The sequence below is a fragment of the Wyeomyia smithii genome, chromosome 2 (genome assembly GCF_029784165.1).
Source record: "Wyeomyia smithii strain HCP4-BCI-WySm-NY-G18 chromosome 2, ASM2978416v1, whole genome shotgun sequence".
In the NCBI taxonomy this organism is placed as follows: domain Eukaryota; kingdom Metazoa; phylum Arthropoda; class Insecta; order Diptera; family Culicidae; genus Wyeomyia; species Wyeomyia smithii.
In genome coordinates, this window is record NC_073695.1 from 225,129,201 (window position 1) to 225,147,642 (window position 18,442).

The window sequence follows — 18,442 nt, forward strand, 5'->3', positions numbered from 1 at the left end:
GCTGCTGGTAGAGATGGCAACTTACTGGCACGTTTCTATCTCTCACACTGAGAAGTCATTCCAACTTCCACTGAGGGTGTTGAAACAATAGCCAGCTATAAATAATAGTCTCTACTGAGTAAATGTACGAAGTGCGAGAATTGGATAAGCGATACAAAACTCGATTCTAGAACTACGTCTTTAACGTTCTGCGGTGGTGTAACGGGAACACATCTGACCGGAGATTGGAAGTTGTGGGTTCGAGTCCCACCTGCTGAACTATATTTTTCGTAGTTTCTACAATCATATTTTCAGTTAGTTTAATTTTCTATCTTCATTACTACATTTACTCCTTAAATTAAAATTGAAACAGCTAACGAAAAAAAAATTTTTTGGCTGATGGCCAGCGATTCCCCATTGCACGGGTGGTGAAAGGTGAAGCATGTTTTTCAATATCATTGTATGGTCTTGTCATCTAATTTTCAATATCCTTATACGGTATTGCCATCTTGTTTTCGTTTTCATCTGGCGGTTTGTGCATGAATGTGCTAATAATGAATGTGCTAATAATCACAGTTTTAGCAAAAACATCATATCAAGAAGACTGGGAACTCTGCCTGAGATTGGCGACAGTTTTGGCAGCGCAGTCTTTTGAGTAAAAGTGGAACTGATGCATGCTAGTGTGTGTGCTGGCGATACGAATGCAAGCCGAGCATACAGGCTGGCCCACCACATACGCACACTCTGTCTTCGCAGCGATGTAATTACCAGCAGTTTCATAGCAAGTTTCCACCTTGAATAGATGGAGTGCGCTATTTAGGCTGACCAGACGTACCGTTTTGAACGGGACAGTACCGCTTTTTCGACTGTTTTTAACTGTCCCGTCTCTTTGCCATTTTGTACCGTTTTGGGATACTCATTGAAAAAATCTTAAATAGAGCTTTGCATTGAAATTTTCCTTAATGAAAAATAAGTTTCCAAGCAGCCAATATTTTTTTTCATATTACTGAGTACGTTTTGTGCCTTCCTGAAAGTACCGTACCACTGGAAGGGCATCCCCTATCGTGAGCACACGAAAAAGTTGCGATTAAAAGTTGAGACCATGATAATTGTTAGTCAAAATCTCGATCATCATGTGACAAATTTCAGGAACTAATTGGAAAAAATCACACTCTTCAGGATCAGGTTTGCATGCTCTGCTTGGTAAAAATTTCCTAAAATCAATTTTATCATGTGTCCCGTTTTCTGAACCCATTTGTCCCGTTTTTATCCCGATATAATCTGGTCAGCCTAGCGCTATTTGCCAGTCTTCTTGATATGATGTTTTTGGTTTTAGGGGCATTGAGGTCATCAGATGGCAGCACTTACAGTTATATAGGTGTTGCAGGCAAAATGTATGAAATCAGGTATCTTGCTTCCGTCATCATTAGCATAACTCATGCATTTTTTGTTTGTACCAATTTCAACAGTCAATTGAAAACCACCATACAGGTTTATTCCCTTTGCGGCACTGGTTGGGTTAACAATTCTGCCTCAGCCGTCGAAGAATGCTATACAATGTTCTCCTATTTGGTTTGTAGCTTCCGTTGCAGATTATTGTTTTTGATCTCATGCATTATCAGTTTTACTATTCCTTGGTTAAATTTTCAAATCGTTTTATCAACATTTACAAAGAACTGAGAAAATCAAATTTGGAAATTTTCACTCATCCTTTTGAGTTCTATTTCGAAACGAAACAATGTTTATTTTGGTAAATACTGCTAAACGCTATTTTCAACTAAGGTTTTACATTACTGCGTTGAATATTCTAGTTACGTTTGAAATTGAATGAGTTTTTAACAAATGTAATGCATTGCTCAAGATTTTGCGTCAGACTGAAAATCGTTTTTTTATAGTCACCTAATATCAACAACGAGTAGTTAAGTATAGCATAACATATTTCGTCGAAATTCACGAACGACAAGTACAACATAAACAATGTTAAAATAATTTAAGTGAACGTGAAACATTTATTTTTCTCTTCGTCACCTTCGCCAATTTGATGAGAGTATCTATGAGATATTTACATTTTGTGACTTCCGCTAGTTTGTAAAATTACGCGAGATTTGCTTTTTAGTATTGTTGTAATCAATTGAATTTGCAAATCATCTGGACCATATAGGATAGTCGATTGAAAACCACCGTACAAATTTGATTGAAAGTAACATGATATTTTTCTAGGTGTGCGAACCTGGTGAAGCTCACGACCAGAGATGCCAGACTTTTTTTTGGCAAGTCTGTATAATCCATAAAAATGTCTGTATAAGTCTGTATACCGCTGCGAAAAAAAGTTACCGATACATTGATACCTAATTATTAGTCGACCTGTCAGATTGTTTTGTTTTATTGCTTGTTTTGATTGTTCTTTTTCGAGTCTACCATAGTTGGTCGATTAATCGATAACTAATTTATCTTTTAAATCTAAGTAACACATAGAAGTAAGAGTCTTTCCCGTGATAAAAATCGTCGTTTGTCGTAATGTAGCTAAACTGATACATGATGGCAGAAGTCTCGCGGTTATAAAAATAGTACCTTCAAGGTTTGGGACATTTTAAGCAATTCTTCAACGTTGGATATTGCTCCGAATAGAACAAACGGTCTTTCCACCAATATAACCTGCATGGCAATCGATCGAGACAATCCGCTGTTTGTTACTGGGGGCGAAACAGGCAGATTAGTGCCCACGGGGCCGATAAAAACCCTGATTGATTTCACTCTCAAAAACGCAAGATTAATATGTTCAGCAAAGTGTTCAGTTCCTAGTTCACTTTTTCCAGCAACGGCTACAGTGACTTTTGGTTTTTGTGTTCGTTTTTTTGTGTATACTGGTTAAACCATTATGTAGAATATCAGACATCTGTGTAATATCTGTATTATACTAAATGTCTGTATAAAATCTGTAGGCTTATGCGTGTCTGTATCGCAACACAGAAAGTCTGTATAATACAGATTTGTCTGTATATCTGGCATCTCTGCTCACGACTGGAATGATAAGAAGTACCATGATATTCTTCCGTGTGGATATGCTTTAGTTCACCCAACGTCCTACAGATGGCAAGTTCATAGTGTTGCCTTGAGATTATATGTAGCGAAGCCCAACTTGGATATCTATGTTTCTTTAGTCTATGCTATGATATGTTTACTGCTCATAAAAACAAACGAAAATAATTACTTTTGAGTGCTATTTACAATAAGAGGTATTAAAATTCACAAAACGGTCATACTCGAACAAGGATTAACAAAAGTGACTCTGCTTATATGTAAAATAAATATTTTCACTGTAATGTTTTTAAAATCTCAAATATTCTCTGATTCGAAAAAGTAGAACCGAAGTTGCCATAATTTCCAGCGCATTGCAATATGCAGAAATTTTTGGCGTTCTAAAAATTCAATCTAGGTTACCTTGAGCTTGTTCACTGGATAACTGGAATCTCATTCTAGACTTGCACTTATGTCGTAAAGAGAGGAATTCTAGACAATTAATACAATTGAACATTGTTCGAATGATATTTATGTTCCAAAAGTAACTTTCGCAGTAAAGTATGTTCATCATTTAAAGCAATTTATGTACGCCATCAGCGACTCGAAGTATTTGAAAATAGTTTCTTTGTCGCCATTCTCCAAATTAGCGAATTAGTGATTAGCATTTCGAGAACCAATTTAGCGACGCTACCAGTCCGCTAACCAGCCTCAAAATTAGAGAAATCGCTAATCCGCTAACTGAATATTAGCGTCTTTAATTAGCGATTGACGAATTAGCTTATCACTGTGGAAAAGTGATTCCAAACTAATAACGGGTAGGGTACCTGCTGTATACAGTTTACTGTTACCAAAGTTACTTCCACACGCGGAACTTAAGCTCATTTCTTCTAATAAACATTAAAACGATTAGACCGAAGAAAATATGTAAAACCGTATGTAATCTGGTAGGATAGAAAGCGTTCTTATCGTTGCGTCGTTTGTCGATGTTTGCTATACTCCCAAATAAATATTACCATTTCACCGCAAGAAACTATTAACAGTGTGAACTGTGAAATAGTGGAAAACTAACATCCACATGAACCACATACAATTTGTCATCTAGGTTTTGTCTGATAAAAGATCTAAAGGTAAAAAAGGTTCAAACCAAATAGAAGATGCAAGGTATTAATACCATCTCGAAAAACAGAAAAGTGTATTCGGATCACGTTTAATACCTTTTAGTTTTATGGATGATGAATGAGCTTGAAAAGTGGTTCCTGAAACTCTATACAACATTTTCAAGAAAAAGGTAGTCTAATCTCGAATGCTTCTCGTGGTTCATACGGATGCTAAATCGCTAACTTTAAGTTATTTATAAATACTTTTCACCACGAAATAAAATATATTATAATTTACTGTATCATTTTATCATCTTGATTAATTTTACCAACATTCATAAGCAAACGTTTCATTGGTTTTATTATTTAGTTATTACATATTACATTTTATTATCAGTTTCACGTGTTCAAATTCACAGCAAACTGACGCACGTGTATAAACTTTTAGCTTGTAAAAGGTCTCAACCTGAATTCAAGGCCACGCTCGGATGAACACGTTCAATCTAATCAAAAAAGACCTTTACACAATAAGTAACAGTTCAAATGAGGTTACAGAGAGATCAAAACGTTCATTCACAGCTATCAAAAAATGCAAATGCAAGTTCAACAAGAGGTCAATTGGGCCGATGATTTCATTAACGTTATCGTACGAACGAAACCCTAGAGATGCAATGCATGTTCACAAGGTATGACCAAAGGAGCTATCAACGGCTAGCAAAATTGCCACATTTTGATAATGGAGGTAAAATCTTGCATTACGGTTATTCGGAGGTGTTTCGAGCTTGATAGTGATTGTTCTTGACTACAGATGAAGCTTGACGGCAAACATTAATGTGCTTTTTGTGTTCATTTTACATCCGTGTTCTTTGTTATTCATCGCCAGATTCATGATTTGCCTGATACGAATGGTTCGTACCTACCCATCATATTTACTACTTTTAAAATAATATGACGGTAGTACCAGGCCCGGATTTGAGGGGGGGCAAATGCCCCGGGCCTCCCGATTCAAGGGGCCCCCCTAGTCGTGGGGCGACCTTTTTTTCTGCTCGTCACCTCCCAGAACGTTACCTCCAAATGTTTAAGAAAAGAGGGCCTCATAAAAAAATTTGCCCTGGGCCCCACACCGTCTAAATCCGGCCCTGGGTAGTACCACTGCCAAATATGCAGAATCTATTCTTATTATTTAGTAGATTTTACTAGAAAAAACTTTAATCTGTGCGCAACTTTATATCATTTTAAAGGTTGGTGACCAACCATTTTTAATATTATTTTTAACCCTGATTATCTTCATATTTTGATATGCGTAAAAGGATAATCATGCGACGAAATGACTCCCGACATTTGAATAATTAAATATGCAAGTTTTTCTTCGTAAATTATCGATAAACGGTCATTACAGTGTTAACACAACTATAAATAACAAGCACCAGCATTTAGGTTTAAATATTTCTTTATTGATCAAGAAAGACCGAGAAAAGACGTACGGTTAGAAAAAAATGGGCAATATTGCTGCAAGTGGGGAGTCAAATTAACGCAGACTATCTTTCCAAGGTTAAAGATATCTAAATTTTGGGCTTATTCAAACCTGACGGCCAACGGTTGGGTATGAAATTTCTCAATCGTCAGCGAATACTGGTAAAATATGTTAGTAGCTTATATGTTGGTTAGCTTAATTTTCCGGAACATACCAAATGACACGGTCATAACATCATAAGTGGCAGCTGAGAAGAATATAGAAAAAATCTATCCGACTACATGATAATTAACAGTTTTCTTTTGAATTGATAAAATCTATCTATAACCATGTTTAAGAGTGTTTGAAATAGCTAATTTTTAAGAGGATAATTGAATTGGGTATCTGAAATGGGGCAACTGAATTGAAATCAAAAGATTTACAGGCATAACCATATCAGCGAATACCATCGGAGAAAAATTGGGCACCATTCTTGAGATATATATTTCAATTCTTTCCAAAACTTTTGCAATAGAAATTTTTCTACTTAGAAGATTAACAATGCAATTCAATTTTTGTACACTGTTACGTGACACAGAGCATTGAATTCGAATCTAATCTCACGGTTTTATTCTAACAAATCGCGATATTACAATCTATTGTACTGAGCTATTTTAAAACAACAATGTATTCGAGCATCCTGGCAACATAAGAGCGCTATGGATCATTCCGCGCAAGGTGATTATCACCGGCATGGCGGACTGTTATCGTGACAACCTAGCAGCAAGGTGAACAAAAGCAGCATAGCAGGCAAACCGCAAAACAAGCTGATAGTGCATCCGAAAGTCCTATAAAAGATGCTGCGAGTCCTTTCGTCAGTACATACTCAGGGCAGTGCTCAGACAGGAGAGAACACGATGAGACTGACGATTGCAGCGGTAACCCTTTGCCTGGTCGCCTTGGCCAGTGCAGCATACGTTCCGGTGGAAAAACCAGTGACTGGCGTACAATATGGTGAGTTTTTTATTTTACCCAAAAACATGAATTTTTATAATATAAGAATATTGTTTCTAATCCACAGCCGATAAGGAATTCCTAGTGAAACAGAAATTTTTCTTCGAGGTATTCCGCAACATTCATCTACCGCTCACCTACGAAGAGTACCTGCCGTACACCAAGACCTGGGTCAGCGATGAAACCAAATACACGGTAAGTTCAGTTTGCTCCTTCGTTAAGTTCTTTGGCAGTAATTTTTCTCTTTAAAAATTAACAGGATTTCACGCAAGTGGCAGAATTCTTCGACTACTACAAGTTTGGTTTCCTACCGAAAGGTGAACTGTTCACCATTTACAACAAGGACCACCTGAAGCAGACTTACTATCTGTTTAACTTCTTCTACAACTGTGCCGATTGGGAAACTTTCTACAAGAACGTTGTGTGGGCTCGTGAAAATGTAAACGAGGTGATGTTCATCTACGCGCTGACCATGGTCACGTTCCAGCACCCAGAACTGAAGGGAATCGTTCTGCCCCCGATCTACGAAATCTACCCGTACTATTTCTTCAACACTGACGTAATTCACAAGGCGCTGCACAAGAAACTGTACGAACCTAAGTTTGGATTCGCTAGCAACGGCAAGAACAATGTGGTCTACTCAAACTACACCGCCGTGTATCCGTTGACTTACTACGGCGAAGACAAGCTGAGCTACTTCACGGAGGATATCGGTCTCAACTCGTACTACTACTACTTCATGATGGACTATCCATTCTTCGTCGGTGAGGCGAAATACAACTTGTTCAAGGACCGCCGTGGAGAGCTGTACCTGTACATGCACCAACAGCTGATCGCTCGCTACTATCTGGAACGTCAAGCCAACTTCATGGGACCAATCGAAGAGTTCAACTGGGAACACCCCATCAAGACCGGTTACACACCAAAGCTCAGTTACTGGAACGGAATTCCCTTCTATGGACGCAACGATTACTACACCATACCGAAGTACAACTACTACAAGGTTGATCTGATCAAGGACTACGAAGCAAGAATCCGACAGGTGATCGATCAAGGATTCATGTATCTCGAAGATGGAACCAAGGTTGATTTCCGTAAGCCAGGAGCAATTGATCATCTCGGCAACTTGATCAACTCTAACCCAGATAGCTTCGATAACGAGTACTACAAGAACATCGAATTCTTCGCCCGCTTGTTGTACAGTGGTGCTAATTATTACTCTAGTGAATGGCATGGATTCCCAAGCTCACTGATGCACTTCGAGACCTCAATGCGCGATCCTTTCTTCTACCAACTGTATTACAAGATTCTTAGCCACTACTGGCAGTTCAAGAGCTACCTTCCGAACTACACCTACGATGAGCTGTATTTCAAGGGTATGGAAATCAAGAATGTTGTGTTCGACAAGCTGGTCACCTACTTCGAATACTTCGATGCCGACATTAGCAACGCCATCCCGATGGGCTTCTCAACCGACAAATACTGGGATTTCTCCGTTTTTGCCCGCCAGAAGCGCATCAATCACAAACCATTCACTTACACCATGGACGTTTACTCTGAATTTGCCGGAAAGGGCGTGGTTCGCATGTACATGGGACCCAAGTTCTACGACGTCAAGCAGCTGCAGTATTTGAAGAAATATTTCGTTGAAGTCGATCAGTATGTGTATGACTTTGTCGTTGGTAAGAACTCGGTAGTAAGAAACTCTCGCGACTACTTCTGGAGCGTTCGCGACCGCACTACTTACAGCGATTTGTACAAAAAGATTATGACTGCCTACAAGGGAGAGGACAAATTCGTGCTGGATATGTCGGAGGCTCACTGCGGATGGCCGGATCGCCTCCTGCTGCCGAAGGGTCACCCAGCTGGCTACGAACTTACGTTCTACTTCATCATCACCCCGTACTACGCTCCTAAGGTACAGCAGTTCTCTACTTACGAATACACCTACAGCTGCGGTGTCGGATCGGGCTCCAAATATATCGACGATTTACCACTCGGATTCCCCTTCGATCGCGAGATTAACTTCAGCTACTTCTTCACGAAGAACAGCTACTTCAAGGATGTGCTCGTCTTTCACGTTGACGATATGAAGCTGAACCAATCCTACTAAGAAATCCGCGCGTTTTGGAAAAACTGGAACCATCTATGCATTAAATCAACTGAATAAAGCTTATTGAGAGTTAATTTAGACGACTTGCCTAATCTTTTCTTTATACTTGTTTTCATTGCACTTTTTCTGAATAGGTGTTCTCGTTTTCCCTCCCTTTATATGCTGGTTTTCGTTCGTTTTGGTTGTTAAAATTATTTCGTTTTGACTTTGAATTAAAAGAAAATAGAAAAAAATCGACTCTGCAACATATTCCTTATTGAAAAACTTTCCCAACCAGTTTTTACAGAGTATATAACAGCTTCGACAGAAGTACAAACTTTTGCCACGTTCTTAAAATAAGCTGTACCAAATAATTCTACTTCTGGTATCATTTATTATAGGAAACTTCATCAGCTTTCGGTAGTCTAAGCAATTGTTTCGTTTTGTACGAAGATTTATACCAAATTATACGTGAATAGTTATTGCATGTATCCAACAATTAATTTAAGTCTGAAGGCAGACCTTCTGCTATAGGTAGACATCCTTCGATTCCGGAATATCAGCTTGTTGACAATTTCCCTTCTATTGTAATCCAATTGAGCTGGTTCCACCTCCGGGTATGTCATCTATTGAATAGTCATGAGTTTCGCTTCTCCAAAAGAAATACAATGTTAGTTCCTTATTTTGGCTTGGTATTTTCTTTAATAACAACTCACGTCGTAATAATTCTAGATTAACCGTTCAGCTTGTCGATATTGGTAGGCGCCATTTTCACTTTTTCATATGTCTTTCTCATGATTTGTTTCACACAAGTAGCACCGATAAGTTTCATAAGGTGTAGCAACGAAAATCCAATAAATAACAGAAGAGAAGCAGACGTTGGTGTAAACAAAATCTTAAACAGCGTATGTAATTCAAAGTTGCCGTATAAATTGCCAGTTTTTCATAATTTTACTGTTTCATAAGGTGTGTTTTATGAAATTAACCAGTTCAGTTACCTGAGTGAAGGTTACGAGAGTTCCGAGGTATACACATCAGTGATACCATATGTGCAGATTTGTCTGTAAAACGCTGATTTTTAGAGCCCGTGTGCAGATTTTTATTAATTCGCAGATATTTGCAGTTTTTCTTTAGTTCCTGGAGTTTTTTTGTCAGAGTCTACTCATATTTGCGCAGACTTTTTCAGAATGTGAACAGCTTTTAGCAAACTTTTACCTGCGCGAGCGAAATTTTTTCGAATCACAATAGATTTTTTCCAGATTTCGAGCAAAATGTTCGGCTTATTCGAGCAGTTGCAGATATTTTTCAAAAAAAAAAACCTGGCATTTCTGTTGTACCTTATTCAGACGCATTTCACCTGATATCGCTAGATGATATCGGATATCACTTCGTGTGTTCACACTACAGTGAGATGATGTGGTTTGTCATTTGCTATGGCGATTGAAAAGAAAACAAGAAAAAAAAACAAAAACAGATCAAAGCTAAAAAAAGACAACAAGAGCAATGCAATTAGGATAGAGCAGAGTCTATGTGTTATAGAGTCGCGCGAAGAGAAAATATATCGTTTCGGCAACACAGTTTTTGTGGCGTTCGTTGCTAAGAACTATACAGTTCTGTTTTTCACCATGCATAAGCAAATATAATTTTTTGGTATATTTCACAAAGTACAAAGTTTCGAAAGATTACACCGGTGATGCTTTGTTAAATTTAACTGAACCAGTGTACAGGTTTAATGTTAGAATGAAATGTGTATTTAAAACTTCGAAAAAACATATATTCTTTTTTTTTCCTCATATATACATATATTCTTTATCACGCTTAATTACAACACTTTTCATCCACTCCTAACATTGTCACTTTGTTTATTTACATTGCTCGATTGGTACCCTCGTTTTACACTGATTTGGTTCCTTTGGTTTCATCTTTGCACGACTCTTTATTATAAACATTGACTCTGGGATAGAGATGTCAGCTAGTTGGCTCGCACCAATGCGAACACTCATGTGCAATTGTGTTAAGCTGTATCAGTTTTTAATATCACCATCAGTTTTTTATATTAGCTGCATTTTCTAGGCGAATCGTGATTATCAAAAACTTTCTATCGTTGTCTTTCAATTTTTAAATCACGAATTAAAACTGCTCGAATGAATTTGATCTGCTCGAAATCGCTACAATGACAGTTCGCCCATATACATACTGTCATCGTAGTGATTTGAGGCAATTTTTATTGTTCATTTGAAAATCGAAGGACATTGATATATAATTTTAAAAAAAATCATGTTTTGCTCAGAAAATTACACTCTTTAGGGTGATATATAAAAATTTGAAATCCGAGAATAGCTAAACAACCTATTTGTCAAAATGCGCGGGATAGCAAAAATATTTCCTTCCTTCTTTTTCACATGCAACGCGAGTTGCGAAATTTGTTGGGTTGCGTTAAATGTCTTTTGGCTGTGTTGCCAACTGCTGCGAATCTGGTTTTTATTGGTTTTCGAACATGATATCCGCGATATCATGTCAACGAGGTATACACATGTGAGAAAGAAGAAGACATTTGACATTATCCAAATATGTTGCTTGAGAAGTCGCACGGGCATGCAAAATCGCCAATTGGGTTGTTTAGCTATTCACGGATTCCTGATTTTTATATATCATCTGAAAGAGTGTAATTTTCTGAGCGAAACGTGATTTATTAAAACTTTATACCATTATCCTTCGATTCAATGATACATTCATTGTAGCCATTCGAGCAGATTTCGAGCACTTTAAAATCGTGATTTAAAAAGCGAAGGACAACGATAGAATTTTTTTTTAAATCACGTTTTACTTAGAAAATGCAGCTCTTCCAGATGATATAAAAAGCTGATATAGCTAAACAACCCAATTCGTAAATGAAATTAACGACATACAAAATGGCAAAATGATATTGCGACAATCGCTGGTGATAATCACTGTTAGCTGCAACTGTTTATGTTCAGGAACTCGCGATTTGAACTGAATCTGTGTGAAATCTCAATGCCGGATTCTTATGGTTTTTCTAAAGCTCACTTATTGGGATCTAGGAATTCCTTCCATGCTCAAAGACAACATCAAACGACAGCTTCGCCATTTTGATTTCTGTGTATTATCGCACGGAAAGTTCACGCGATAGTTAATTCTGTTTGACGTTACCAAGTTGACGTAGATGCTTCGCGATAAAACATAGTATGCATGTGATTTTCACGTAGATGTTATGTTTGTCACATATATCATGCAAAATGACAGAGAATGAATAAGTATAGGAAATTTCACGTAACAATAACGTGAAAAATATTTTGAGTGTAGTAGCGAAAAAGAGGTCCGCATTGTTTAACGACGCAGGTAGGCATTTTCAGCCGTAAACTGTCATAACTTAATTTAATTAATTTCTTGAAAAATTTTATAATTTCTTGAAAAATATGTACCACACATTGATTTTTGGGCATTGTTTTTCGACTTCTACGTCATCACTGTTAACAAAAAAAAGCCCTTTACCAGAGACTCAAACCATCTCCGTACCTTTCTATATTCCATTGGGTTTGAACGAGCCATCTCGAGTTGGAAGACATGTGAAGACATTTTTTCTCGGAACGTGAAGACATTTGAAAAAATGACCTGGCATCCCTGGTATTAATGCATATTTTTTAGAACAGAAGCGAAGATGTTCTAAACACAATCAAAACGCGGCAAAGTTCAAATTCGACAGTTAGTTACACAGTCATATTTCGATGCAAATGGCAAAATTTTGGAGTATTGGAAGTGTTCGTTAAGAAGTGAAAATAATATCTAAAAGTGAAAGGAAGTTAAAAATTTAAGTGTTTGCTTACAAAGCAGTAAAATAAAGTACTTTTTTTGTTTTTGAATCGATTATTTCGATCGTTTTGTGACCTCAACTTTACGCAGATACAGGTAAGCAAACAGTCATCAAACAGTTTTCCCGGTTTTCGCATTCCAAGCAAAGATAAATAAATTCTCACCTAAAAAACTAAACGATGGGACATATTTTTGAGCCTTGAAAAATGTTGGGTTCAGTTTTCTGTGAACAATATAAAATGCGATCAAAGTCAAGAAAATGATAACGGCGTCGCCCGCAGGAATGGGTTCGACGAATGCAATTTGATTTCTTATTAATAAAGTTTTTATTTTTATTGAAAAACCGTTGGAATAAATACCGTGCAGTGCACAATGCGATATAAGGATATTTTGTCTGATGACGTTACCGACAGCGACAATGAAAGTAACGTCGAAAACGACGTAGAAAACATTGAGATGTATGGTGCAACCGGTGCGACAGAAGCATCAACAACCACCGTCGACTTACAGCCTGGACAAGAAACCGTGATTGAAGAAAAATCTGAGTGTACCATTCAAAATGAGGAGGTTGACGAAGATACAAATGTTGCAAAGACTGGGACCGGTAAGAACACTATTAACAACTCATCATATTTTTGTGAAACATTTTCTATTTCAGAAGCAACTTTGGACCAACAGTTATGCATCGATACATCGAAGTCCGCGGATACTAACAAGTTACATTTCGTTGTAGATCAAATAGGTAACATTAAAAGCGAATCATTATCAGTTTTCAATCTAATTCTATCTTACAACCTCACAGAACCACCAGAAAGCGACAAAAGCGAAGTCAAGCTTCCCGCCCTTGAGTTGGGATGTATTATACAAATAAACAACACAGGACAAGAAACCGTGATCGAAGAAAAATCTGAGTGCACTATTCAAAATGAGGAGGTTGACAAAATTACAAATGTGGCAAGGACTGGTACCGGTAAGAACACTATTAACAACTCATATGTTTGTAAAACATTTTCTATTTCAGAAGCAACTTTGGACCAACAGTTATACATCGATCCATCGAAGTCCGCGGATACTAACAAGTTACATCTCGTTGTAGATCAAATAGGTAACATTAAAAGCGAATCATTATCAGTTTTCAATCTAATTCTATCTTACAACCTCACAGAACCACCAGAAAGCGACAAAAGCGAAGTCAAGCTTCCCGCCCTTGAGTTGGGATGTATTATACAAATAAACAACACAGGACAAGAAACCGTGATTGAAGAAAAATCTGAATGCACTATTCAAAATGAGGAGGTTGACAAAAATACAAATGTGGCAAGGACTGGTACCGGTAAGAACACTATTAACAACTCATATGTTTGTAAAACATTTTCTATTTCAGAAGCAACTTTGGACCAACAGTTATACATCGATCCATCGAAGTCCGCGGATACTAACAAGTTACATCTCGTTGTAGATCAAATAGGTAACATTAAAAGCGAATCATTATCAGTTTTCAATCTAATTCTATCTTACAACCTCACAGAACCACCAGAAAGCGACAAAAGCGAAGTCAAGCTTCCCGCCCTTGAGTTGGGATGTATTATACAAATAAACAACACAGCTCAGAGAAAAAGTTGCTTGAAAAACGTTGGAAAGCTGCTATGTGAAGATAATATTCAATACATCAAGCGTAAACAGATTGATCGATGGAGTAAAGTATTACCATATTCTGGCAAATTTCGCTCGAAAGGTGTAGAATACAAGCTACACAGTGATGGCTGTCTTCTCACATCGAACAATGATTATGTGGCCGTTGTTTCTTTAGCGATTCTAGATAAACTAGATTTGGCAGACAATTTCAATGCTGCAAAATGCATTTTATTACGAAATTTGAAAATCGTCAATGTTTTACTAGACGAACAAAGTCAAAAAAGCATTGACGCTCAGGAGTACCTACAAACCTGTTTGAATGAAATGTGCGAAAAAACTTCAACAAATATTCAACATGCTGAGGACCTTTTTCAATTGGTTCAAATAACAAGTCGTGGTTCAAAGAATATCTTAGCAGCAATCAACGTTAACTGGTTTATTTCTCAACAATTGAAAACCGCCATCCAGGAATATGCAAAAATGAAGGCCAGTTTGGCTAAGCGTGTTTCTTTCTTCAGCACACTGAAATCGTTTTTTAAGCGCAGTGATATTGTGGATCTGCCTGATATCCTAGCTAGTGCCGTTGAAAAAGGAATTGCACTACACCGAGAAAGATTAAACGAAAAATGTCTTCCGTCAATGAAAACAGATCTAAACTCTCTCAAAAATAAGCAAATTTTGTTTGTGACATCGCGCGACCTATGTTTGATTTCCGATCTTGCTAATTTATTAAACTCTACTGACTTTGCGCCGGCTGTTGCAACTATCTCCGATAGATTTATTAAAAAGGTGACACAAATGAACACCAATAGTTTGAAAGGAGTTGTTCCAATTACTAATCAGATATATTTGTTTCTGTGTAAAAGCTTACTGGAGGTTGCAGATGAGGTGAAGTCGTTGGCAAAAGTAGAACAGATACTCAAGTACAGTAACAATAAATGGACATTGGCAGATTTATCCAACTGGATACCTGGAACTACACTAGATATGTGCTTGTTACATCAATTGCAAACACTTCATGTGATAATAAATCATTTTGAGCCTGGTAAAAACACGGCAGTTAAGCGATACCCTTATAAATTTAAGGTATTCACGGAGTCTATCATTGGAGACGATATTGCTAGTCTACCCGATGAGCTACAAGTTTGGATGTGTCTAATGGATGACATAATTATACGATTGTTTCCGATCACACCGGAAAACATGCAAACGTTTGGCAGTTTGCTCCATTCCTATACGAAATTTATGTTGTCTGGCGATTTCGGAATGGCAACTTTGGAGTCGTATCGTATGATCACTCATAACACTGCGCGCTTTGTTGCTCAGACTTATCATCTCGCACGCGATAAAAGCGTTCTTTTGAAACAGATTGATTTTATGAGCATGTCTAATCTGGAGAACAGAATGACTTACACTGAATTTCGTGATATAATTGAGGTGTTCACCGTTTATTGGAAGACACGACAGGATTTCATGGCTAGCATTTCCACGAAGCTGCCAGGAACCTACTTCGAGCCAGTTATTGAAGAAATTGAAGAATTGTTACTGCAATGTGTAACGTCTGCGTTGGAGAAAAAGGTGAACGCAAACGATTTGATAAATCTGTTTCGGGCATATGATGAGCTGATGATTGACATGATCGATTTTTCCTTCGATTGGTTCGTGAGACTGCAACATGATAAAAACTGCGAAATTCTCACAATGAGTCAAATAATTACGCTTGTTGACAACAAATGGAAGGATAATGACCTGAAATGCTACTATGTAACAGACAAGAATAAATTTGTTCTGTTGCATAAAATACTGTGTGAAAACAACGAAGTGCCAAAACATTACGTGGTTGATATTGTCAAAACCTTGCTCAATTGTATCAATACTGTGGCTAAGGAAAAAATATGGAGCAACGAGGATCATTCACTCACCGACAAAGAACAACTAAGTGCCGTTGTTCTTTTGATATCAGCTGTTCGAAATTCATTGTTGTATTTAAAAGAGCAACCAGATTATGTTTGTTTCGAGCGCTTCGGGCAAGATAGTATCAAACCATTTTTGACAGTAATAACCGAGAGTCCATCCTTTTCCGAGTTCAACAAGAGAGTGCTACTCGTAAAAGAGGCTTTTTGGTACATTAGAAACATAAACGCAATGGATATAGATGCAGCTATAGAATGCTGTCGATCGATGAATGACTCCTTTGGTTGTGATTTGCTGAAGGCAACTTTTATAAAATACACACAACAATACGAACAATACATGGCGAACTGCCCAGAAGAACATGACCATGCAGATAGGATTGATTATATTGTGGAGGATATTGAAAGAGATACTGAGTCAAAACTGACAGCTGAATGGACAGTAGAATTTAAGCAAAACATCTTACCAAAAATTCTCGCCGCATTAGCAGCCATCTGGTCTATCGAGAACTCTAAAGATGTTGCCAGCACGGGTCAATATCTCAAGCCGCACTGTATTCAAATTTTATGCGTTATGAGATTACTAGGCGTCGATGATGAGAAAGCAGGTGTTTCAAAGCATTTGGCTCAGGTCTTGACGGGCCAGGGTAAATCGCTGATTTTGGCATTTACTGCCACAGTACTGGCTTTATTCGGTCATAAGGTCCAACTAATGTGTTATAGTGATTATTTGGTTAATAGAGACAAGGAGGATTTTGAATTTTTATTTGAGTATTTTACTGTGAGCTCTTCGATATCCTATAGAACGTTTCGAAGGGTTGCGAGTCTAAAAGTTAATGATATGAGGGTAACCGCTGGTAACTACATTAAAAATTGCTTGGGATTACCATTGGAAGAAATAACAGTGGACACTCCAAATACGAATAATAATGCAAGCTCAGTTCTACTGATAGACGAAGTAGATGTGTTTTTTACAAATGCATATGGTGAAACATACAATCCTGTAGTACTTCTTGATGTACCAGGGATAGCTTTAATACAGATTAAAATGTGGAATATGGTTGTTCAAGGATATAATGATTCTGTCGTTTTGCATCGCCAAATTATGGAGTACGTCAACAATTCAAGTCATTGTGAACTTAAGAAACTTGTAGCGTTTACAAAAAGATCGAAAAAGTACACATTGCTAAAATACAATTCAAACTATGAATGTGAGAAGCAGCCATACGACAATGAACAGCTCTTTTCTGAGCATCTAAATTTAATGATAACAACTGCTATCGACGTTAAAAATAGTTTAGATAATGATTTCCGTTTAAATCACGAAGGTGCAATAACTATGAAAGACGAAAATAGCAAATATGTGTGCAATTGGATTGACAAATACTACAATACATTCTACTATTTCAAATTGAAACGCGAAAATTTTCAGCAATCCATCGGCACAATGAAAAACTATGGCTATTTGATTTTGGATTCTGGCTGCATTTCATATGCCAAAATGATAGAAGATTATCCTCTTATTTTGGGAGTCACTGGTACACTGACAACCTTAAACGAATACGAACAAAAAGCGGTCCAGGAGCACTACGAAATTCGAAAGTCATCTGTAATGCCGTCTTTCTTTGGTTGTCATAACTTGAAATTCAATAGCACCTTAGACTTTATGTGTCTGCCAAATGAATCAGAATGGATACAGGAAATATCCATCCGATCGCAAAAGATGATTGATGCTAGAAGATCAGTGATCGTTTTTTTTGAAAATGATTGCTTAATAAATACGTTTGTACGTGCACGTGGTCACATGTTTAATCGCCTAAATATCTTAACTGTTGAAACACATGAGGAGGATAGAACACGCTACGTAAATGACGCGGGAGTTTCAAAAACCTGTACTTTAGCAACGCGGGAAATGGGACGAGGTGTAGACTACAAGTCAAGTGTTTCTGTTGAAAAAAATGGAGGAATTCACGTGATTCAAACTTTCTATTCATTGGACGCAAAAGAAGAAACACAGATAAAGGGTCGAACCGCCAGAAAGGATAACCGTGGCAGTTATGAACTTGTTGTTTGTCTATCGGACTTGAAAAAAGCTGCTCTTGTTGAAGATTATGTAGAATGTGCTAGGATCAGTTATTTCAAAGCAGAGGAATCTAGAAATAGTATTGCAAACTCAACTGGAACAAGAAAGTTAGAGAATGTTCAACAGGCAGAAGACCGCCAAAACAAAATGATTGATTTTTATAAAAATATTAAGGATGGGTTTTAGAATTCGGTCATAAAATCGCAACTTAACTTTTCGGAACATATTTTATACTGAAGCCATACTTAATAAACTTGTTTAACGTTGTATTAGTATCTTTGTAATGTGTCTTCACTCTCCGTGTTTTCTTTATCAATTTCTCTT

General features: G+C 37.4%; 2 protein-coding genes across 5 annotated transcripts; both read left to right on the forward strand.

Annotated features, from left to right (window-relative positions):
* The first annotated feature begins 6,404 nt into the window (after positions 1-6,404).
* LOC129725841 (hexamerin-1.1-like) lies at positions 6,405-8,760 on the forward strand. The gene is made up of 3 exons (XM_055682150.1): positions 6,405-6,564; positions 6,632-6,759; positions 6,824-8,760. The coding sequence occupies exons 1-3, from the start codon at positions 6,408-6,410 to the stop codon at positions 8,675-8,677; spliced, it is 2,139 nt and encodes a 712-aa protein (XP_055538125.1). The 5' UTR covers positions 6,405-6,407; the 3' UTR covers positions 8,678-8,760.
* A 3,611-nt stretch (positions 8,761-12,371) lies between these two features.
* Positions 12,372-18,393, forward strand: LOC129725842 (uncharacterized). 4 transcript variants are annotated; one of them, XM_055682151.1, is made up of 8 exons: positions 12,372-12,583; positions 12,854-13,091; positions 13,146-13,229; positions 13,290-13,457; positions 13,509-13,592; positions 13,653-13,820; positions 13,872-13,955; positions 14,016-18,393. In XM_055682151.1, exons 2-8 carry the CDS (start codon positions 12,860-12,862, stop codon positions 18,302-18,304), a joined length of 5,109 nt encoding a protein of 1,702 aa, XP_055538126.1. In that variant the 5' UTR covers positions 12,372-12,583; positions 12,854-12,859; the 3' UTR covers positions 18,305-18,393. The 4 variants fall into 4 exon arrangements, with proteins under 4 accessions (XP_055538126.1, XP_055538127.1, XP_055538129.1 ...); XM_055682152.1 differs by having other exon boundaries at positions 13,875-13,955; XM_055682154.1 differs by having other exon boundaries at positions 13,653-13,814.
* Positions 18,394-18,442: the final 49 nt, after the last annotated feature.